Genomic DNA, 25091 nt, shown 5'->3' with positions numbered 1-25091 from the left:
TCTCTTCCTGTTGAGTCTACAATTGATGTCAAGAGATAGGATGTGAGAACTGCCCCTTCTGGACTCCCAAATCCACTTTAAAGAAAGCTTCTGTTTATTAATTTTCACATTTCCCTATTCTTGTGACCCACGATACCTCCTACACTGTGTTTGGCTAGAGATACAGACCATAGTGCTCCTTTACTTCTTTATTTTTCTTTCACTCTTCCTTGTGTGTTTTTCTTGATACTAGAAATTCAAGTGGTTAATGAATGATCTTGAGCAATAGATAAGATGAGTATTTCTAAAAGAAGAAAATTCAAACCATTCAAAACTCAAAAACAGCAAGAGAGTAGATAAAAATGGAAAGCAATACAGAAGCTTAACCAATATAACACACACACACACACATACACACACACACACACACACACACACACACACACACACACACACACCTGACTCACACATTAAAAGGAAAGAGAGAACAGAAAGGCTAAAATGTAAAAGCCGGAATATGCCAAAAGTGTTATCATTACAACTAGAGCTCTCAAGCACTGTTGATAGAAATAAAATGTAATTCAACCACTTTGAAAACTGTCAGTGTCTACTAATATGGTACAAAAATATATTCTATGGTTCAGAAATTATACTGATAGGTATAGTCCCTGAAATATGTATGTAAATTCCCTGAAAATATGTATACATATCCCAGTACCAAAAGATGTACAGTATGTTCATAGCATCACTATGTATAAAAGTCTCAAATTGGAAATTATCTGAATGACCATTACTTGTAGAATGGGTAAATAAATATGTGATATAGTTGTACAATGGAATACTATATAGTATTAAGACAAAATTAACCTACATACAACAATGTGAGTTAAATCTCGTAGCCTCAATGCCAAGTGAAACTTGATATAAAACAATATATACAGTATGATTCCATCTGAATGAACCTAAATGGGCAAAAATAATGTACTCTCTTAGACCTTTCCAGTCTCTTAGTGTAGTAATTATCCATTGTAAAAGAAATTGCCCCAAAATTTAGCAGCTTAAAACAACAAATACTATCTTTCACATTTTCTGAGAATTAGGAATCCAGAAGTGGCTTAGCTGTGTAATTCTGCCCTAGTCTCATGACACTGCAGTCAAGATGTCATTTGAAGCTGCAGTTATTTTGAAGGTTTGAGTGAAACTTAGAGGATCCACCTCTAAGCTCATCCACCTCTAAGATATACAGAAACAACTAACAAAAATTTTTAAGAGACAATGTGTTAATTCAATTAAATTAATGTGGTACATAATGAGCAATGGACATCACAGAACATTACTTGGTACAGGTGCAACTTTAAAGACTTAAATAGTCTTTAAATAGTTACATTCCTTTAACCAATTAACATGATGTTAACACAGTTGAAAAGGATATGAGAAAAAGTGTGACAGAGCTAAATTTCACATTAAGTAGTCATGACTAATTCCTAAAACATCTAAATAAATGAATATCATTTATTAACATTAATGTATTATTGAGAAAAGTCAAGACTAACATCTAGGGAAAACAGCTAAGTCCTTTCATTGCTGGCGATACCCAAAGCTGGACATTCAGGCTAATTAAGTGATCCAGAATTTCATAGAGAAAAGATCTCTGCCAAAGGGGAGAAAAAGTATCAGCATCATGAAGCCATGACAACAGTCTTTCTCTTTGTTATTTCATTTTTTAGTTGTTTTGTTGTTGTTTTTGTTTTTTTAGCCAATCCACATGTTTGAAACGTAGATGTGGAGTCAACAGTGAAGTCAGTTAAATTTCTTGTTAACTGTGTGATGTGACATAAAGCACTCACTCTGATCCTTGATTCTCTCATTTGAAGAAAAGCAAAATTCTCACTGGTTATTGATTTTTAAGATATGTCATGTGTGAGGGACAAAGATAATCAATGTTTGTTCTACAAATTTTAAAAATTAAGAGTATGTGATATTTATAGAAGTTATGCATATGCTTAACTGCACTTTCTGTTATTATTCATTTCTTCCCACTTACTTAGCATAATGTAAAGAAATGATGACAGCATTATGTGAATTCTCAAAGCCAAATTCCTCTATCATTGGTAATGTTCAAAGATAATAGTATAATTAGAAATATTTTAATCTGCATTTTATTAATGATAGAAAACATAATTTAGTGACATCATTTGAGATGATTAGCTATAATGAGTTCAAATTTTTTTTTCTGACCTACTTAATCTAATAATTATGTGCCCTCGCCTGCTTTCAAAAGCACATAATAAATTTAGCAAGAATTGAGAAAGGATAAAATATTCTTGAGTTACTACCAGAGAGAGACTCAAGGTCTGGGAGAAATTGGGTCTATTGCCAGAAAATTAACATTAATTTTCCCAGGAACACTGAAATTAAGAAGCCCAAAGTATTTTACTTATCAAAAGGAGGCAGTGCAGCTTTGGGGTTCAGAGAGCAAGCTCTGAAGTCTCAATTATCAGCTGTTTGACCTCAGTTTCCTCATCAGTCAAATCAAGATAGCATTATAATGGCTTCCCTGGTCGCTCAGACGGTAAAGAATCTGCCTGCAATCCGGGACACCTGAGTTTGATCCCTGGGTCGGGAAGATCCCCTGGAGAAGGGAATGGCATCCCATTTTACTATTCTTGACTGGAAAATCCCACAGACAGAGGAGCCTGGCAGGCTAAAGTTCATGGCATCGCAAAGTCAGATAGTTCCTGCCTTAGAGAGCTGCTGTGAGGATTAAATGAAACAATGCATATACAATGCTTAATACAGTGTCAAGATGAGTAAGCACTCAATGGATATGATTATTCTGTATATTCTGAATAAAGTTGGTAGAGAAAGTACAGACTTCTAATGAGTTCAGGGCTGGCTTTGAATCTGGCACTATAAAATAGACAAGGTAGTTTTAAGTTTGAAGCTGACAAGATATTGACCCAAAGGCCACTTTTGTTTAACAAATCTACACTCCAAAGTTCAGAACAGTTGATTCTACCTGGCATTTCAATTGATTAGAGTGAATTTGTTTAAGGTGTCCCTCTCTTTGATCGATGATTGTATAACACAATGGTATATTATGTATAGACCTTGTTCTCCTGAAACTTAGGTAGATTATGGATTTGAGATAGCTTTGTCAATTTGCTTTTCCTTTTAAATTACCATTAACTGGCTACTTAATTATACTCACTTTGTATTTTCTTGAAAGCATTAAAAAATTTCACTTCAACTCTGATCCAAGCAACCATATGTCCATAGTATGAATAAAGCACACCCACAGCTGATGTTTAAACTAATGAAATGAGGAATGTATTATATATCAGCTTTGAATAGTTCATTTATGCTGTTAGAGTGAAAAAAAGTAGTAGTTTCCATCTGTACTTCAGAAATTAAACATTTGCTTCTCAAAGATTTCATTTTAATTGAAACTAATATTAGTTTATTAGTAAGAGGCCTCTAGAAGAGTTAAAATGAAATCATATTGCAATAATAAATATGTTGTATCTTCCTTAAAGTAAGTTAAATCTTTTTCACATTATTTCACATGGCAGTGAAAACTAGACCTTTACATAATTTTATGCTTCTCTCTCTCTCTCTCTTTTTTTGGCCAAGATCTCCATAGGAAGATGATGAGAGCAGTTTCAAATTGTAGAGAGATTAGTAACAGATGGAAGATATGGATAAAGTTAAATTTTTATTGTATGGCACAGTTTTTTGCTTGATGAGAAAAACATTTTTTTAGTAGGGAAGACTTTGAAGAGGGTTTTGTCAGTGATAAAACACCACAAGTTTTGGTACAACATCTCTTTGCATTTAGCTATGTCTTTAGGGTTAATATTATTTTTGTTCAGTTGCTGAGTCATTTCTGACTCTTTGTGACCCCATGGACTACAGCACACCAGGCTTCCCTGGCCTTCATTATCTCTCAGATTTAGCTCAAACTCATATCCATTGATTCAGTGATGAGAATATCAAAGTGATTAGGAGCTTTATCATTTTCTTTGGAGTGATCGTTTTGGTTGGGGGTGGGGGTGGTTGCTGTTCACTCCAGCACCTGGAAATGTGAAATAACTGGACACATTTTCTTCAGAGTTTCTTCTTCTCTCAAAACTATAAAAAGTAAAGATTAACTCATTAAATAGGCTGACTGTTCTCATAAGCCCACATAATTATATTTTTGGAGATTACCAAGTATGAACAAAACCCAAATTATACAAGCTGAACATGTTGCATTGTACTTACATTTTTGTCTGACTTGTATATATTCACTCATTAACTCATGTGATAACTTAATTCATTTAATTATTTATCTATTATGAGCCAGACTACACACTTGGGAGAAAGTTTCCAGGAACCAGTGAAGAGTTTTTAATATTGTAGTGACATGACTTACTAATAAAACAACTTATTGAGAATCTATTTTGTGACAAACACTGGTGTACTTATTACTGAGTTGTTTTGTCAAAATATTGTGTCAGTACTTACGATGAGTCTGAAGAGTGAGAGCTTAAGCAGAAGGGTTATGGGGAGCACTCGAGCAGGAGATATAATGATGGTTAGAGGCAGTGGAGCTATACAGGCAATGGCTTTACAATATATTTATATGGTTAGAGGAGACTACACTTGGTAGACATTTGGATATAGAGGGTAAAACGACTGTGAGGCAAAGAAGACAGCGGGGTATTTTTCATGGATGACCAGGCACCAAAATAGAAAACAGTGGAAGAAAATTAGGCTTTCCAGGTATTTTGGTTTCAACAGATGGATTTGAGGTGCAAAATTCAGGTAGAATTTTGCAATGGGCAGTTGAATCTATAGTTCTGGAATTCAGGGAGAAGGCCCAGATTAGAAATATATTGATACCTTGGGAGTCACATTGAAATTAGTGAGACTTTGGTTCAGGGCTATTTCTCCTAGGCAAAATGTGTGAATTAGCTTTCTTCTTGCCTGTGCTATTCTGTTCACTGAAAATGAGAAAACCATTGAATGAAATTTCACTATAGAACACTATAGCTGGTAAAGAATCCACTGGAGAATAGTATTATCCATTAGAAGTTTTTCTGATGATAGAAGCATTCCATATTGCCACTCTCAAAACAGAATTCAGAAGCCTTCGACAGTGTAGATTACAACAAATAGTGGGAAATTCTTCAAGAGATGGGAATACCAGACCGCGTTACCTGCCTCCTGAAAAATCTGTATGCAGATAAAGAAGCAACAGTTAGAACTATACATGGAACAATGAACTGGTTCCAAATTGGGAAAGGAGTATGGCAAGGCTGTATTTTGTCATCCTGCCTATTATGCAGAGTACATAATGCAAACTGCCAAGCTGGTTGAAACACAGCTGGAATCAAGATTGCCAGGAGAAATATCATTAACCTGAGATATGAAGATGACACCACCCTTATGGAAGAAAGCTGAAGGAACTAAAGAGAATGTTGATGAAAGTGAAACAGGAGAGTGAAAAAGATGGCTTAAAACTCAACATTCAACAAACTAAGATCATGGCATCTGGTCCCATCACTTCATGGCAAATAGATGGGTAAACAATGCAAACAGTGACAAACTGAATTTTGGGGGGCTCCAAAATCACTGCAGATGGTGACTGCAGCCTTGAAATTAAGACATTTACTCCTTGGAAGAAAAGCTATGACAGCATATTAAAAAGCAGAGACATTACTTTGCCAACAAAGGTCTGTCTAGTCAAAGCTATGTTTTTTTTCTGTAGTCATGTATGGGTGTGAGAGTTGGACCGTAAAGAAAGTTGAGCACCAAAAAACAGATGCTTTTGAATTGTGGTGTTGGAGGAGATTCTTGAGAGTCCCTTGGACTGCAAGGAGATCCAACCAGTCCATCCTAAAGGAAATCAGTCCTGAATATTCATTGAAAGGACTGGTACTGAAGCTGAAACTCCAATACTTTGGCCATCTGATGTGAAGAGCTGACTCATTAGAAAAGAACCTGATGCTGGGAAAGATTGAGAGCAGGAGGAGAAGGGGACAACAGAGGATGAAATGGTTTGATGGCATCACCGACTCAATGGACATGACTTTGAGGAAGCTCCAGGAGTTGATGATGGACAGGGAAGCCTGGCATGCTGCAGTCCATGTGGTCTCAGATTTGGACACAGCTGAGTGACTCAACTGATTATGTCTATAGAGCACCTGAGCTGTGGTATATGTGATCGAGGAAATAAATTTTAAAACTAAGTTTAATGAATTTAATGTTTAATAGCTATATTTTGCCATATGCATCCAGGTGTCCCCCCACTCACCTCCTTTTTTTGTTTGTTTTTGGCCATGCTGCATAACTGCATGGCTTGCTGAACCTGACTAAGGATTGATCCCAGACCCTCAGCAGTGAAATAGGAGAGTCCTAACCACTAGACTGCTAGGGAATTCCCAACTAGAAGCCTCTTTTTATTGGATTGGCCTCCCTGGTGGCTCAGCTGGTAAAGAATCCACTTGCAATGCAGAAGACCCTGTATTCAATCCCTGGGTTGGGAAGATGGCCGGGAGAAGGAAACAGCTACCCACTCCAGTGTTGTGGCCTGGAGAATTCCATGGACTGTATAGTTCATGGGGTCACAAATAGTTGGGTACGATTGAGAGGCTTTCTTTTTCACTTTTCACACCTAGAGAATGGACAGAGAAGAAAAGCAGAATGGATACCCCTGGTGGGTATAGTAACTAAGAATTAGGCTACAGATGATACATTTTAGTAGGTGGAGGCAAGAAGGTACTAAATAAAATATGCCTTGTACTCATGCTCAGTTGTGTCCAACTCTTTGCAACCCACTGGACTGTAGCCTCCAGGCTCATCTGCACATGGGATTTTTCAGGCAGGAACACTGGAATGGGTTGCCATTTACAGGGGATCTTCCCAATTGAAGTACTGAATCTGCATCTCCTGTGTTGCAGGCAGATTCTTTACCACTGAGCCATTGGGGAAGCCCCAAAATATGACTACCCATGTATATTACCAACATTCCCCCATATCAAGAACATGGAAGGTAGAATTGCAAGAGATGGTATGCCATACATGAAGATAGGGATTTGAAAGTAGGAAAAATAAAAATAATATTTATTAATATTTTTGTATTGGAGAAAGCATTTATATCTTCCAGGTTTAGAATTATGACTCTAAAAATTAGTCTGCCTTTATCCTGCCGCTTCACATGGGGCAGAAACTTCCTCCATATGATATGGTCTAGTAATTAGAGTTTAAATTATGCATTCTGACAGAGTTCAAAACTCAGTTCTGTATTATATTACCATAATTACTCTGTGAAACATTCTTTGTCATTCAACTTAAGTATTAGCCAGAGATCAAATCTCCAACATCCTCTGGGTCATCAAAAAATTGAGAGTTCCAGAAAAACATCTATTTCTACTTTATTGACTATGCCAAAGCCTCTGACTGTGTGGATCACAATAAACTGTGGACAATTCTGAAAGAGATGGGAATATCAGACCGCCTGACCTGTGTCTTGAGAAACCTGTATGCAGGTCAGGAAGCAACAGTTAGAACTGGACATGGAACAACAGACTGGTTCCAAATAGGAAAAGGAGTACACCAAGGCTGTATATTGTCACCCTGCTTATTTAACTTATATGCAGAGTACATCATGAGAAACACTGGGCTGGAAGAAGCACAAGCTGGAATCAAGATTGCTGGGAGAAATATCAATAACCTCAGATATGCAGATGACACCACCCTTATGGCAGAAAGTGAAGAAGAACTAAAGAGCCTCTTGATGAAAGTGAAAGAGGACAGTGAAAAAGTTGGCTTAAAGCTCAACATTCAGAAAACTAAGATCATGGCATCCGGTCCCATCATTTCATGGCAAATAGATGGGGAAACAGTGGAAACAGTGGCTGACCTTATTTTGGGGGGCTCCAAAATAACTGTAGATGGTGATTGCAGCCATGAAATTAAAAGATACTTACTCCTTGGAAGGAAAGTTATGACCAACCTAGACAGCATATTCAAAAGCAGAGACATTACTTTGCCACCAAAGGTCCATGTAGCCAAGGCTATGGTTTTTTCCAGTAGTCATGTATGGATGTGAGAGTTGGACTATAAAGAAAGCTGAGTGCCAGAGAATTGATGCTTTTGAACTGTGGTGTTGGAGAAGACTCTTGAGAGTCCCTTGGACTGCAAGGAGATCCAATCAGTCCATCCTAAAGGAGATCAGTCCTGGGTGTTCATTGGAAGGACTGATGTTGAAGCTGAAACTCCAATACTTTGTCCACTTGATGTGAAGAGCTGACTCATGTAAAAAGACCCTGATGCTGGGAGCAAATATGGAGAAATGTATTTAATTGAGACTATTTGATGTTGCTAGTTATAAAGAACCTGCCTGCCGATCTAAGAGACATGGGTTCCATTCTCGGGTCAGGAAGATCCGCTGGAGGAGGAAATGGCAACTCACTCCAGTATTCTTGCCTGGAGAATCCCATAGACAGAGAAGCCTGGTGGGATATAGTCCATAGGTTTGCAGTGTCAGAGTCAACTGAAGTGACTTAGCTTGCGTGCATTTTGAAATCTTAGCTTCCCTGATAGCTAAGACAGTAATGAATCTGCCTGCACAGGAGACCTGGGTTCAGTTCCTGGGTCAGAAAGATTCCCTGGAGAAGGAAATGTCAACCCACTCCAGTATTCTTGCCTGGAGCATTCCATGGCAGAGGAGCCTTATGGGCTACGGTCCATGGGGTCACAAAGAGTCAGACATGACAGAGGACTAACACAGTTTGAAACCCTAATTAAAAAAGAACATTCTATGGATTGGCCTTACTGATTGATATATCCTTACATTCATTCAATGTTCTTATTTTAGATAGAAATGTTTTATGTATAAGATCACTAATTTCTTTTCATTAATCTTTTTGATAAGGGGGAAATATTTTATCAAAAGAAAGTTTAAAGTATTTTTATTATTTCTATGAGATAGAATTAGTAGGTTTATGTAATTTTCTTCTATTTTGCAACTCAATTTTTTTAAAGTATCTTTCTACAATTTCAACTGTTATTCACACCAATTCTTTTTTGTAATTTCTTTAGGCTTACAATGGATAGGACAAAAAATGATAATATGGTTCCAGACTTAGTAAGACAAATGCTATAAAGGAGAAATATAACTTTTAAAAATATTTTCATTAAGATGTCTTTCTTGTCTTTGATTCTCTTTACATTTCAGAGTTTCAAGATTATACTGCCAAAATGTTTTGTCTTCATACATTTAAAAAAATAATTGAAAGTTTATTAATCAAATATGTGTTTAACAATATGATTGTCCTTTTCCCAGTAATCTGAAAATACAAATAGGACAATTTTCTCTTTCTTATTCATTTTAACAGCAATTCCTGAATTTGTAACACAAGTCAATGTTGCCTTGGAAGCCTTAAGTAAAAACTCTTTGGATGTGTTTGATGATAGTCAATTCGTGGACATCTCAAAGAAGATCTATGATACAATTCATGATATCAGATGTTCAGTCATGATGATTAGGGTAAGTCTGCTTTACCTTCCATTGAAATATTGTAGCATTCTTCACCATCTGGGATCCCTGGAATGATTGCAAGAAGTGTTTTATTTCTGTGCCATAATGTCAATGCTGAAATCCATTAGAACTTTAGAAATTCATATGTATCCCCAAAGTCAGATCTACTGTCACGAACAATGCTTTTACTTATGTATATGGTTATAACTTATGCAAATGAGCACATTTAACTGCCACATGTGCAGAAATGATAGAATTCATTGTGTACAGGGTTTGCTAAAGTGTCACATAGCATGATCAGAAGCCAAAGAACAATACATAAAGTAATTTCTTTCTTTCCTTGAATAGAAGGAGAGGATCTTTCTAATCACTATATTGAAATGTATAGGAAAGTATATTTAAAACAGGGAATTTCTGTGTCTGCATCCTCTCATGCTAGAACATAGAATCAGTGTTCTGTAAGAAATCTCACTTGGAGCTGCCAGGAACAACAAATGTTTGAGTGTTGTCTGTTTGGGAGAATATATACCATCTTCCCAAATGTGATAGTGAGTCATTTGTTGTGAGCACACTGAATATACGGAAATCAGCAGTATTTGTTCTTCCTTAAAATGTTAATTAGAGGTTATCTCTCTGTGTGTGTGCGCGCACACGCATGTTTAATTTTTATTTGGCTGTCCTGGGTCTTAGTTGTGGCATGTGAACTCGTAGTTGAGGCATGTGAACTCTTAACTGGGGCATGTAAAGTTCTAGTTCCCTGACCAGGGAGCGAACCTGGGCCCCCTGCATTTGGAGTGCTGAGTCTTAGCCACTGGCCCACCAGGGAAGTCTCTCTCTCTCTCTCTTTTTTTTTTTTTAAATTAATACTATTAAAAACAGCAACGACAATAAAAACAGCACAAGTAAAGATATGGAGAGAGATTATTTTGGGATTGGTTCACCTGGAGGCAGAGTCAAGTATTTGTATTATCATTAGTCTATTTCAGAAAAAAAAGAGACAGAGAAGCAATAAGCTGTAATTATGAGTCACTGCAGGCAACTGGTGACTGAACCTGGAGAGCTCTAGCAGAGTCCTGTGGAACACATCTCAGAATTATCTTACCTTTGGGGAATAAAATCCAATTTATTTACCTATTCACACTTGGTTAAAGGCCACCTCTCCTCAGAGGCATTACTAGAGCCTCCTACTGAGCCAATCAAGCTCTTGTGGCCAAAAAAAGCCACTCTCAGGCAGGGTCTGGGTAAGATGAGTTGGTAGAAGTGGTGAGTGCAATTTGTAAGCATGAGTAGAGTTCGATTTGATGCCTCTGGCCTTAACTGTTAGTATGGCTATGAGATGGAACTGCATGTGCTGAGGAGATATGGGTGGACGTCCATAGTATCTGACAGGTCTGATTGTCATGGTCAGGTTACGTGGAGGAGTCTATAGAAATGGAGACAGTAGAGGACCTTGTAGGGAAAGGGGCCAAGAAAAATCAAGGTTCATGCTAGGCCAGATGGACATTTATGGAACAAACAAAGACAAAAGTCTAGAGGTGTCAAAACATAGGATCTAGCCCTTAAGATCTTGGGAAAACCTTAAAGCAAGCCAGATGTACATATAAGAGAAACCTCAGAATATATATTTATGAACAAAAATTGCCTGCAATGCAGGAGACCCAGGTTTGATCCCTTGGTCAGGAAGATCTCTGGGAAGAGGGAATGGCAACCCATTCCAGTACTCTTGCCTAGAGAATCCCATTGACAGAGGAGCCTGGCAGGCTACAGTCTGCAGGGTCGCAAAGAGTCAGACACGGCTGAAGTGACTAAGCAACAGCACCAGCAATAGCAGTACTGTATTAGTAGTATATCTGAACTGCAAAGTACTTTGGCCAAATGTTTTCTTCTAACAAAGATTTTTGTGCTTTACCTGTGTGAACTAGTGGGGTAGTATTAATTCTGAGCTGGGAGGATAGGTGGAACCAGGAAGAAACATACTTCATACGGAAAGTATGATGAAGATCCATGAACTTCAGAAGATAGCTTTACAAGGGTGAAACCTTGACATTTCCAGTATCCCTGGATGGGTATTTGTGAAGTGAAGATAAACCAGTGAAATAGCCTAGGTGAACCAGGGCAGGGAATGCATTCTTTTTGTTTTTTGTTTGTTTGTTTCTTTTTTTTTTTTTACTGCAAAAGCTATTTAGGGATAAAAGTCTTACAACCTCTCCCACTTGGATATTCTAGTATTTAAAATTTTTCTCATTATCAAAATGGCTTACTTATAGCAAATTAAATTATCTGACCATATTTTTATATATCCCTCATACCTGGCAGTCCTCTTTAAGGCAGAACAATTTATTATAATTATTAATAGCCTTTGAGCACAGTAATTTGTCCATATAGTCATCTCTTTTTCAAGGTAAATATTTCAACTTTTTCTCATAGGAATACTTTAGTATTTTGTGTTCTTCACTAGTCCTTATTTACCTTTTCAATAAACTTTTCAAGTGAGACTATCAAAAGGCATACTCTATTTAGAGCCTGTCCAATGTCAAATAAAGTAGCTTCATACATTACTGCTATTAATATAGCCAACTACTGTTAACCTATTACTACCTTCTTAAACACCATGATTATTGGATAGACGATATTTTTTTTAATACTGTCATTGCCTGTATATCCCTTCTCCATTTCAATATGATGTGTTCTTTGCCTCATATCCTAATGCTAATAAACTTCATCATATTTCTGAATGATTCTTCATGTAATTTATCAGTTTGCTTTTAACTTTGGTTGGTGACCATACCTAAATTAGTTAGAAATATGAGACTATAATCTGAGTTCCTTCATCTAGATTATTAATAAAAATATTAAACCATATTGGCCCTTAATCCCTGTCAAATTGCTCCAATTAAGGGCATTAGTGCTAAGATCCCTTAGAATCTGATGTTCCAGTCATTGAGAACATACTGGTAAGTGTATGCTTTGAAATTTTTGTTTTTTTGAATGTTGAGGTAAAGATACTCTTTCTTCAAACACACTTCAAAGCTTAAATAAATAAATAAAAGAGAGAATGCAGAGCTCCTGTATTTAAACCTTTCAGGATGGTCTAGAGGCCCATCGTTTCTATCTTGCCCCTGCCCCTCCCTTTCCGCACCTCCTCTTCTGGACAGACTCTAAAGGCACCTGGATGCACTTCTGCAAGGATTCTTAACCCATAAACCTTTGTACTTAACTGCTAATTGGAATATAGGCTGAAAATAGAAGTCTAACTCAGATGTAATTAATGAAAATCTCCGCCCCCACTTTGAGGACTGTCCCTTTATCATAGAAGATAATAAAATTGGTCTGGAATATTCTCTTTAAAAGGTCAGGTGAAATGCTGACCAATATCTTGACCTCAGAACTGAAAAACATTTGATGCTTTATTCAGAGTATCTAAAGAGTGTCAACATGAAGGCAATACAGGTATAATTATTCATGTTCAGGGAGGGCTAGGCTATGTTCTTGAGAATGTGTGTGAGTGTTACAAAATCCAATCTTAGACCTGAATTTTCAAGAGTGTTCTTTGGTGCTCTTAAGATGATAAAATGCTAACTTAAGATCAGAGCCTGGTATTTTATAGTTTTACAGATATGATTATACCTGCCTTTACTATTCAGAGAAGGCAATGGCAACCCACTCCAGTACTCTTGCCTGGAAAATCCCATGGGCGGAGGAGCCTGGTAGGCTTCATTCCATGGGGTCGCAAAGAGTCGGACATGACTGAGCGACTTCACTTTCACTTTTCACTTTCATGCACTGGCGAAGGAAATGGCAACCCACTCCAGTATTCTTGCCTGGAGAATCTCAGGGATGGGGGAGCCTAGTGGGCTGCCGTCTATGGGGTCGCAGAGTCGGACACAAGTGAAGCGACTTAGCAGCAGCATCAGCCTTTACTATTTATTTTGATGAATAACTATGTTTACCATTATTTAGGTTATTTTAAAAATTTCTCAATCAAATACTGTGACATTTACTTTCTTCTCTGGATTCAGTGTGTGGACAGTTGAGGTCGTAGAATCTTGTCCTTAACCTTGGAGAGTAGGGAGTATTATTTTTTCTATTGTTATTATTTTTTTTATTTGTTGGTGGTTTAATGTGCATGCTAAGCTGCTTCAGTCGTGTCAGACTCTGTGCGACTCTGTGGACTGTAGCCCTCCAGGCTCCTCTCTCCATGGGATTCTCTAGGCAAGAATACTGGAGTGAATTGCCATGGCCTCCTTCAGGGGATCTTCCTGACCCTAGGATCAAATCCACTTCTCTAACATCTCCTGCATTGGCGGGCAGGTTCTTTACCACTAGCACCACCTGGGAAGCCCTGTTGGTGTTTAATATATATGTGTAAATTTTACAGTGATTAAGAGCTATGTGGTCTGGTCACTCAAGATGGTTGTTCTCTTGCTCTCTGTACATCCCCTTGCCAGACTAGTGTCTGCTTCACCTAAATCTTAAGCATGTGACTAACCTTCCTATATACTTGCCCCAGGCCCCAGCTGGTGATTGTTCTTATCAAAGGGTGGTAAGGGGCCTGCCTCTCTGCTAGTTTCCCTGGAAACTGATGAGCCCACCTGACATCAACTCCCTAATAACTGGTAATCTCCCCTTTCCCCTGGCGTGAAGACTGCTGCCATGTCCTGCCGGCTTTCTGCTGCACAGGATGGGGCATCACTCCAGGACCTGACCTCAGGTGGGTAAGCTTCCAGGTAAACCATTGATGTCTCTCTAACTGACTCTGGCCTCTTTCTTTGGCCTTGAACCTGGGCAAGCACGGGACTTGTAGACATAGGGTGAAGCCCTACAAGAGTTCTTACAATGGTTAAGACTATGACAAGTAACACATTTCAGTATGCCTCAGATTGCTGCTACTGCTAAGTCACTTCAGTCGTGTCCGACTCTGTGCGACCCCATAGACGGCAGCCCACCAGGCTCCCCTGTCCCTGGGATTCTCCAGGCAAGAACACTGGAGTGGGTTGCCATTTCCTTTTCCAATATGTGAAAGTGAAGTCGCTCAGTCGTGTCTGACTGAGCGAGACCCCATGGACGGCAGCCTACCAGGCTCCTCCATCCATGGGATTTTCCAGGCAAGAGTACTGGAGTGGGGTACCATTGCCTTCTCTGATGCCTCAGATTACTCCTTTGTAAAATAAACTTGGGTACTATACCTACTTCAAAGGATTATTATACTGACAAAATGAGTTATGATAGAAATGGAATGCTTTAGTAAATAGTAATCTCTTTTAAGAAGGTTTCTATTACTATTAATACTGATCTCAGGTGGCCTTGGCCTGTGGCAGCTTGAATCAGGATTTTGGTTCCTGGCCAGAGATTGAGGTCAGGCAGTTCCAGGGAGAGTGCTGAATCCTAACCACTGGGCCACCATAGATATTGGCAAGGTCCTGGCCTGTGAACTGTGTAGAAATGAACTTCTACATAGAGACGGAAAGTAGTGAAACCACTAGGAAGAAAAATAGTACCATACATGTGGATAGACACTCGGGCAGGCTCAGCGAGAGTCATGCCCTCCTACTAGTTTGAATCATGTTTATGGGGCATTTATTCTGAGTTTCCTTTACCCAGTCATCTTGCTTTGCCTGGTTCTGAGCCTGTATGTGGTTTATCTCCGGGTTCTCCCATGTGTATGTGTCAAGATAGATTCTAGCAAAGAGATCTATAGGTAGCAGCATCACTTATTATGAGGTGATATCCCTCCTCTTTTGACTTCCAAGGAGACTTTCTGTGCATATGTAGTCAAGGAGGTGTCCTTCGCTTTGAGAATGAGGAATATGTGGTCTTGTATCTCCCTCTTCAATCATCCTGCTTTTATGGAGTTTCTGGTACTATTCTGTCCACAAGGGAGAAACTATTCAGCATGGGTCCCATCTAGCTCCTGCCTCAGTACTACTGATGCTGCATATTATTTTGTATATCTTGAAGAATGTTAGTTACAGAAGTTATAGAAATATGCTCATAGAGCAACATAAAGCTGAAACCTGAAAAGTAACTTGAAAGAGTGAAGTTCTAAACAAAAGAATTATGATTTTTTTCTCAAAATATTGTTTATAGGAGAGGATATTCATGTTTATTAACATTGAATACCTGAATTATGGATGATGTAATGCAAATTTTTCTTTTGAACACATATTACGTTAAACTAGCATTATAGATCTGCATATTATTTTTTAATATTTCTTTATTGGCTGTGCTAGGTCTTAGTTGCAGTTCAGGGGATCTTGGTTGTGGCATGCAGGCTTCTTAGTTGTGGCATAGAGTCTCTTAGTTGCAGCATGCAGAATCTAGTTGCCCGACCAAGGATCAAACTTGGGCCCCCTGCAATGAGAGCATGGCGTCTTAACCACCACACCAAAAGGGAAGGCCTTGTGTTTTGTATTTTATTAACCTCTTGAAACATACAAGGAGGCTCGATGTATCATCTTTTTGGTAAAGGGTTTTAACTGTAAATAGAACAAAAAGGATGGCATAATTGAATTGTGAAAGACTAACATGGGTGGCCAGCAATGAAATACTCTCAAAGACAGGAAAAGATTCAGCAAAAATTCATACTTTAACAGGTATTCAGAATATAGACTCCCATATTTTTTGTGTGTGAATTTTCATGTGTGACTTACCAAAGTCAAATGGAAGGTATAGAGACATTTCCCATAGACAAATGTGAAGATTTTCAGGACCATCATAAATGTATTTTTTCTGTGTTAGTTTTCTAACTTTGTATTTCAGGGAAAAGCAACATACTTTGGATATCTCACTTGATGGAAATTATTTTTTGAATAAATAAAAATAAAACAGGTTTAAAATGCACATGTCCCAGTTTACACGGACCGTTTTACATAAATCATTTAAATGGATTCTAGAATTAACAGTTTAATATACAACTTAAGCTTATATAGCCAGAAAAGCCTTTTGTGTCTGATTCTATTGTACATATAGGAGTGGATACATTCATAGCTTTCACTAGAACCATATATAGTTTTTTTTAAATTTAAATTACTTACACTGTCATGATTTTGTTGAACTTCTTTCACTGTCTTCCATAACTTCTTCATTACCTCAGAATTTTTTTTTCTTTTTATGTCTCTGAACAGAGCTGCTATTTTTCTCTCTGAAATCTCACTCAGACTGCCAGAGAGAAAGACCATGATGGTGTCAGTTAGAAGCTAACCAGTATAAAAGCTTATCTTGTACAATTAGAACTCTGTGTAATTCAGTTTGGAAATGAAGTAATGAAAAGAATATTGTGTAAAATCGAGACATACATTCAAGTCCCTGTTTTATATTACCGCTTACATTGTTCCTTTGCATGATATCATTAGTTTATTCACTGTAGAGGGAAATGAAAGCATATCATTGAATTACTACTTCTATCTAGTAAAGTAGCTTTAAAGTTGTACTTAAAATGAAGGACAAAACATTGTTCCTTAAGATTAGCAACAAAGTGAGAATGTCCATGTTCCAAAACAGTGTAGCGTTATGGATGTTCTGGCCAGAAGAATAAATTAATAATGATAATAACATAAAATGCATACTGATTACAAAGGAAAAAGTGAAAATGTCCACATTAGTAAATTATATGATCAACTACACTGAAAATCCTAAAAAAATCAATTTACAACAAAATAACCCATTCTAGCAGAACAGATAAATAAGTTTAGCAAGATCACAGAATACAAATTTAATGTACCAATTTTATAATGCAAGGAAGAGGAAAATAAAGATAAGGGCAAAATTAATGAAATAAGAAATGTGCAATAAAGAAATAAAACGAAACCCAGAGAGTGTATTTCTATAAAGTAGCAACTAACAATTGGAAAATATACTTTTTAAAAGGACATTTCAGCATTAAAAATAGCAAAATAAATTTGATAAATAAAGATGTACAAGATCTAAACTTGGAAAATTGTAAGATATTGTTAAGAATAATTAAAATGATTTAAACATTTGAAGATTTATCATATGGTTGGACAGGGAGACTCAATATTATTAAGGTGTCAATTTTCCCTGAATTGATTTATAAATTTAATGGTACCTCAAACAAATTCTCAGCAAATCTTTATGAAGACTAATCCAAGGTGGTTACATGGATATACAAAATTGTCAAAACTCAAGAAATTGTACACTTAAAATATTATGTAACTTACATTGATAAAGTTAATTTTAAAAATTCATGTTTTACCCAGTAACTAGCACCTGATCCAACCAGTCCATTCTAAAGGAGATCAGTCCTGGGTGTTCATTGGAAGGACTGATGCTAAAGCTGAAACTCCAATACTTTGGCCACCTCATGTGAAGAGTTGACTCATTGGAAAAGACTCTGATCCTGGGAGGGATTGGGGGCAGGAGGAGAAGGGGATGACAGAGGATAAGATGGCTGGATGGCATCACCGGCTTGACGGATGTGAGTTTGAGTGAACTCTAGGAGTTGGTAATGGACAGGGAGGCCGGCGTGCTGTGATTCATGGGGTCCCAAAGAGTCGGACACGACTGAGCTACTGAACTGAACTAAACTGAGCACCTTACAAATACAAGCTACTAGTCCTATATTAATTAGGACTAGTTAATAAAGCCTGCATAGACTTCTGAAATTGCTGACATTTTGAATATTATAAAATTAACACCTTTCTATTTTATAACTGGCTGCTTGCCAAATATTTCTAGTATATGACTCCTCTGTTGTTGATTTTTATCCTTCAGGTTAGTGACTCATTATGTAGTATCTTAGATAAGGGGTTGACAAACTTATGATAAACTTGGGTCATATTTAGTCTACCATCTATTTCATATGGCCTTTGTGAAGAATGATTTTAATATTTTAAATGGTTGAAAAATTTGAAAAAAGATTTTCTGACATGGGAAAATTATATGAAATTCTAATTTTAAGAATACACACAGCCGTATATATCTATTGCTCTTAGTGTTACAATGACAAAAGAAACTGTATGGCTCACAAAGACGCAAACATTTACTATTTGGCTCATTACATAGTAAGTTTGAAAAGTGGAAGTGTTAGTTTGCTCAGTTCAGTTCAGTCGCTCAGTCGTGTCCGACTCTTTGCGACCCCATGAATCGCAGCACACCAGGCCTCCCTGTCCATCACCAGCTCCCGGAGTTCACTCAGACTCATGTCCATTGAGTCAGTGATGGCATCTCATCCCCCTGTCTTCCCCTTCTCCTCTTGCCTCCAATCCCTCCCAGCATCAGAGTCTTTTCCAATGAGTCAACTCTTCGCATGAGGTGGTCAAAGTATTGGAGTATCAGTCTCAGCATCAGTCCTTCCAATGAACACCCAGGACTGATCTCCTTTAGAATGTACTGGTTGGATCTTCTGGCAGTCCAAGGGACTCTCAAGAGTCTTCTCCAACACCACAGTTCAAAAGCATCAATTCTTCGGCCCTCAGTTTTCTTTACAGTTCAACTCTCACATCCATATATGACTACTGGAAAAACCATAACCTTGACTAGACGGACTTTTGTTGGCAAAGTAATGTCTCTGCTTTTCAATATGCTATCTAGGTTGGTCATAACTTTCCTTTGAAGGAGCAAGCATCTTTTGATTTCATGGCTGCAATCACCATCTGCAGTGATTTTGGAGCCCCAAAAAATAAAGTCTGACCCTGTTTCCACTGTTTCCCCATCTATTTCCCATGAAGTGATGGGACCAGATCCCATGATCTTAGTTTTCTGAACGTTGAGCTTTAAGCCAACTGTTTCACTCTCCACTTTCACTTTCATCAAGAGGCTTTTCAGTTCCTCTTCACTTTCTGCCATAAGGGTGGTGTCATCTGCATATCTGAGGTTATTGATATTTCTCCCAGCAATCTTGATTCCAGCTTGTGCTTCTTCCAGCCCAGCGTTTCTCATGATGTACTCTGCATGTAAGTTAAATAAGCAGGGTGACAATATACAGCCTTGACATACTCCTTTTCCTATTTGGAACCAGTCTGTTGTTCCATGTCCAGTTCTAACTGTTGCTTCCTGACCTGCATATAGGTTTCTCAAGTGGCAGATCAGGTGCTTGGTATTCCCATCTCTTTCAGAATTTTCCACAGTTGATTGTGATCCACACAATTAAAGGCTTTGGCATAGTTGCTCAGTTGTGTCCAATTCTTTATGACTCCATGGACTGTAGCACACGAGGCTCCTCTGTCCATGGATTATCCTGGCAAGTATACTGGAGTGGGTTGCCATGCCCTCCTCCAGGGGATCTTTCCGACCCAGGGATTGAACCCTCATCTCTTGCATCTTCTACATTGATAGGTGAATTCTTTACCACTGCACCACCTGGAAACCATGTATTTGTTAAATGAGTTTAAACAGGCAGTAAATTACTGTAAAGGTATGTCTTAGTTTCCTTAGGACAAATTTGAATTATCCCCCTTTTGACTCTCAAAAGTATCATATTTGGAGGATATAATGTTACATTTACTCTAGTTCCTAGGTCCTGATTGTGCTGCTTGAGGCCTGGTATTGCATAACTTTTACCCACCAGTCTTCATTCTATAGGACCTGGACATTAATAATCATAGTTCCTAATCAGGCCCGTTTTTCCAACCCCAGGAACACTTTCTATCCACAGGCCTAACTGCTAGCAAATGTTATCTTACACTCTTCATACTCTGTGGAGCCTTTGTTGACTGTGGAGAATCTGTTCCGGCACCATTTTGTATTTATTTAACATATAAGAAATGTACACGTTTTCATTTTTCACTGGAAAGCTAATTTCCTGAATTCATCTTAGTCACTCTACATTCTCATAGGGGTCTTGCCAGGGAATCACCAGTTAAAATACTTTGTCCTTTTTGGAAGTGATGTGGCTCCTTTATAGTGGCAGAACCAGTTTAAAGAAGCCAATTACCCGAGGACTTCCTAAAGGAACTTAATAAAAGATGTGTAACAGGGTAACCTTAGCTTTGTATGCAAATTTAAATCAAACACTACTGGGAAGAATTCTGTTGTGGGGTTCTCACTGTTTCCTCTGAAAACAAAGAATTCAAGCTAAGGAAAAGCAGAACCACATGCTAGCACCCGTCAGCAAGAGATGAAACTGTATGCTCTCTGTGCACTTAATGGCCTTTGTTGTGTATGCACCATCTGAAGAGACTTTTTGACTAAGGGAACAGTGGTGAGCAGAGTAGGAAAGAGTGTTCATTGAGAAACCTATTGGCTAAGATACAAAGCAGCACTAGTCAGTGATCTCCGTTGCTCCTGCTGGGAGAGAGATGTTCAGCCCGATGTCATTCTGAGAAGTGCTCTTTCACCAAAGGGTCAGAGCCGCTGGACTGGCAGGAGAGTCCCTGGTCCAAAAGGGCTTTGATGCGCACCAGCCTTGCACTCAGAGAATTATACACAAGTGCTATGTGGAGCCTCTGATTCAAAGTAGGTGAGTTGAAGGAGTCAAGCATCTCTCTTTGAAAATCTTTCAGAGGAAGTAGCTAGCACTCTAAATAGAAAAATAACATGGGGAGAATATTTTAGTTGTGGAATCTTAAGGATTTTTTGTTGTCATTTGTTTCTGAGAAGTTAATTATTATTTACGTTTTCACAACTAAACTCCCATTTGTAATTAAATGAGTAAGTGTATTCAGTGTTAAATCTAATAATACATTGTTATTACTTTCTATTTTGTTTAATCCTAAAAACACTTATAGGGTGCTGGTTGCTTACCTCAAGTGAAATGCTTGACTGCCTACATTTCAAAAGTAACTTTTGAAGGACTGAATAAAGCTTCTAGAGAAAAAGAAGTCTGAAAAATACAATTTATGAAGTGATGACTTTTAGGAAATAGACTTTGGCATAATTCATAGAAGGAGGGGTATTGAAAATTTTGTATTTCCAGTGTCTATAAAGTAAATGATGGAGTTTCAAAGGGAAAAACACTCTGGCGCGTAATAGCAAAGGTCAGGAAGTAAAGTAAAGCACTTGAGGTCCCACACTGATGAGGAAGCAACCGGACAAGATCCAGAGGCTTTGAGCACCTGGTTCAGGGCATTTCCTTCACCGCAGGAGATTGATGGGCCAGTTATAAACACAGGAATCCCAAGAATTGCTTTTGGGGAAAGTTGTTGAAGAACACTTAACCTACCTCTCTCTTCCCCATACCTTCAAATTCAGATATTAATACAGAGCCCTCCTAGCTGTTTCTCCCATTTGCCAGACATGCCTATACTTCTGGTGTCTTTCCACTTACCACTTTCTTTAACCACGTGTTTTCTACAAGAGTTGCACAGCAGACTTCTTCAGGTCTGAGGTATCATTACCTTACATAACATCCTGCCCAAACCCTGTACAGAATCATAAAGAAAATAGCATCTCCCACTTCAGCCAGCCTCTATCTTCTTACTCAAGTTTATGTTTATCATGACAAATGTCATATAAACTTATATGTTTATCTATTGTGTGAATGCACGTAGAAGGATGTAGACTATATAAAACAAGGAATTTTTAGAAATTTAAACTAAAATAAGATGTTAGACATTAAATGAAGTGATGGATTTGGTTGCCAAATTTGACATTTGTTTGAAATATCATCACTGGACCTCACAGAAACAGGGCAAGAGAAATGTTACTTTGTTTTGCAATATTTTATATTATAAAAAGTGATGGATAATAGGAAACTACCTTGAGAAATAGTTTCACAAAGAAATTTACTTGATCTTTAGTTTAATAATTTTGCAAGGATTTTTACTAAATATTGTATTCTGTGGCCACTAATGTGACCACAAATGCACATGCATGTCTGTGTCAATGTTATTTGTCTCAGTAGAGCTTTTGTAGAGTATATGTAGTTGTTTTAAAATGTCCTTTATATTACCTTGTGCCCGTGACCAGATTCCTTTTTAAAGATGATGACAATTGAGGAATAGTCCTGATGAGACTTTTTGATTGTGTGCATTTGCTATTAGGTTGTGGGAGAAAGAAAAGTCCTTGAGGATGGAGTTTGTGGAACTTCATGGAGTGTATTTTATGCACATTGTCTTCTATTATCAGTCCCTTGGTGCTATAGGCTTTGAAGAAAATCACAAAATTATCCACAAATTTAATGATTAAATTGTGTTTTGTACTGTATTATATTGCAGTGTTCAGAACAGAAATCAGAAATTTAATTAAAGTCATAAAATATGGAAAGATACCATAACAAAAATTATTTCTAACCCTAAGAAATGGCTGTAAAATACATTTTAATCAGTACATAGTGGCCTGTGTACTATAAAATGTAAAAAAATAAAACCAAGGACTTTTGCACATGCATCCTCTATTATCACTAAAATTAGTGGTTTGGGAATAAGTTCAGAGTACCTGTTCAACAAAAATTTACATCAACAGTGCATTTATAGATGACTAACCTCACAAATGAATTTTGCTGATTTAACTCTTAGAAGATAAGCTTACTTTAGGTTTTACTCATATCTTCAAGGAATTTCTCTTTTTTTGGAATATCTTTGTGACTCTGAGTGAATCAGGTCTTTAAGTTTTGGATTTGCATATGTAAAACAGGGAAAACAAATATACCTGCCTAGTAATAAGGTTGATCTGAGTTTAAATGGGATAATATATTCACAGCACTAAGCAACATATTCAACACATTGTCAAGTGCTCAAGAATCAGTGTTTGTATTGCAAATTAGTAATACAAATAAATTAAATTTGTTATGTCTATTAGAGTAACAATGCTACCTGCCATAACACAACTCCCAAATCTCAGTAGCTTATCTTAATGATGGTTTATTTATCATTTATACATGGTCAAACACTAGCCAGTTTCCTTGATAGGTCTCTACTAGCTGATGACTCAGTGATTCACAATCCTCCAAACTTTTGATATTGCCATCTTTATAATTTGGCTTCCACTGTCACAGCAGAAATGGAAGAGACAGTAGATGATTAAACAGGAAGTTTGATGACTAGACTTCAATGAGGCATAAATCCCTTTGCATCCCACTGACCACCACTCAGTCAAAGGGAACTCAAATCAACTGCAAAGGAGCTGATAATGTCTTCTTCCCCTTTATGTCCAAGAAGAAGAAATGGGATTAGTGAACATCTGGCTATTCCTTTTCACACACTCTCTTCCAGTAGTTACTGCTGTGCAATGAATTATCCTAAAGTTACTGACATAAAACAACAATCAATGCATTATGCTCACAAATTCTGTAGGTCAGAAATTCACAAAGGGTTATTCACTCACATGTCTGATATCTGGACTGAGGACTAGAACACTAAGGAAAACTGCATTTAACCTCTCCCGAGGCTTGACTTTCTCATAATATGACAGCCTATGGATATTGGGCTTCTTAATGGAATTTCAGGAATCCAGGAATAAGTTTTACAGTTAATAAATCACATATAGTATTTTCTGTTTTAACCTAACCTCTGAAATCATGTACTGACTGTCACTTCTGCCATAATTTATTGCTTGCAAGCAAGTCAAAAGCCTCCCCAATTCAAGAAGAGGAAACATGAACCCCCAATTTTCAATGCACGGAATATAATTTAAATGTCAAAAGGAGCATGTAGGATGAGAAGTAATGGTGTGCCCTTCTTTGAAAAATGCAATATACCTTAATTATTAAAAATACTATCATTGTCATCATCATCATTTTTTTTTTTGAGGGGTAGACTCTTTTTTTTTTTTAATTTTTTAAATTTTTTTAAAAATATTTATTTTGTTTTTAAACCTGAAACACTGTATTAGTTTTGCCAAACATCAAAACGAATCTGCCACAGGTATACATGTGCTCCCCATCCTGAACCCTCCTCCCTCCTCCCTCCCCACACCATCCCTCTGGGTCATCCCAGTGCACCAGCCCCAAGCATCCAGTATTGTGCATTGAACCTGGACTGGCGACTCGTTTCATACATGATATTACACATTTCAATGCCATTCTCCCAAATCTTCCCACCCTCTCCCTCTCCCACAGAGTCCATAAGACTGTTCTATACATCAGTGTCTCTTTTGCTGTCTCGTACACAGGGTTATTGTTACCATCTTTCTAAATTCCATATATATGCATTAGTATACTGTATTGGTGTTTTTCTTTCTGGCTTACTTCACTGTGTATAATAGGCTCCAGTTTCATCCACCTCATTAGAACTGATTCAAATGTGTTCTTTTTAATGGCTGAGTAGTACTCCATTGTGTATATGTACCACAGCTTTCTTATCCATTCATTTGCTGATGGACATCTAGGGTGCTTCCATGTCCTGGCTATTATAAACAGTGCTGCGATGAACATTGGGGTACACGTGTCTCTTTCCCTTCTGGTTTCCTCAGTGTGTATGCCCAGCAGTGGGATTGCTGGATCATAAGGCAGGTCTATTTCCAGTTTTTTAAGGAATCTCCACACTGTTCTCCATAGTGGCTGTACTAGTTTGCATTCGCACCAACAGTGTAAGAGGGTTCCTTTTTCTCCACACCCTCTCCAGCATTTATTGCTTGTAGACTTTTGGATCGCAGCCATTCTGACTGGTGTGAAATGGTATAACAACTAATCTAAAAAATATACAAGCAACTCCTACAGCTCAACTCCAGAAAAATAAATGACCCAATCAAA

At 37.7% G+C, this 25091-nt stretch overlaps 1 protein-coding gene across 7 annotated transcripts in view; it reads left to right on the top strand.

Moving 5' to 3' along the window:
* Positions 1-25091, top strand: part of CTNNA3 (catenin alpha 3) — a 1922732-nt gene that overhangs the window by 1531277 nt on the left and 366364 nt on the right. For all 7 annotated transcript variants that reach the window (XM_025285111.3, XM_025285110.3, XM_044942173.2 and 4 more), the window contains one exon: positions 9363-9514. In XM_025285111.3, coding sequence (XP_025140896.3) covers positions 9363-9514 — 152 coding nt within the window. The remainder of the gene's footprint in view (positions 1-9362; positions 9515-25091) is intronic.

Source organism: Bubalus bubalis, chromosome 4 (assembly GCF_019923935.1).
Source record: "Bubalus bubalis isolate 160015118507 breed Murrah chromosome 4, NDDB_SH_1, whole genome shotgun sequence".
In the NCBI taxonomy this organism is placed as follows: Eukaryota; Metazoa; Chordata; class Mammalia; order Artiodactyla; family Bovidae; genus Bubalus; species Bubalus bubalis.
The sequence above is the reverse complement of the archived record's forward strand: the minus strand, read 5'-3'. Positions and strand labels throughout refer to the sequence as shown.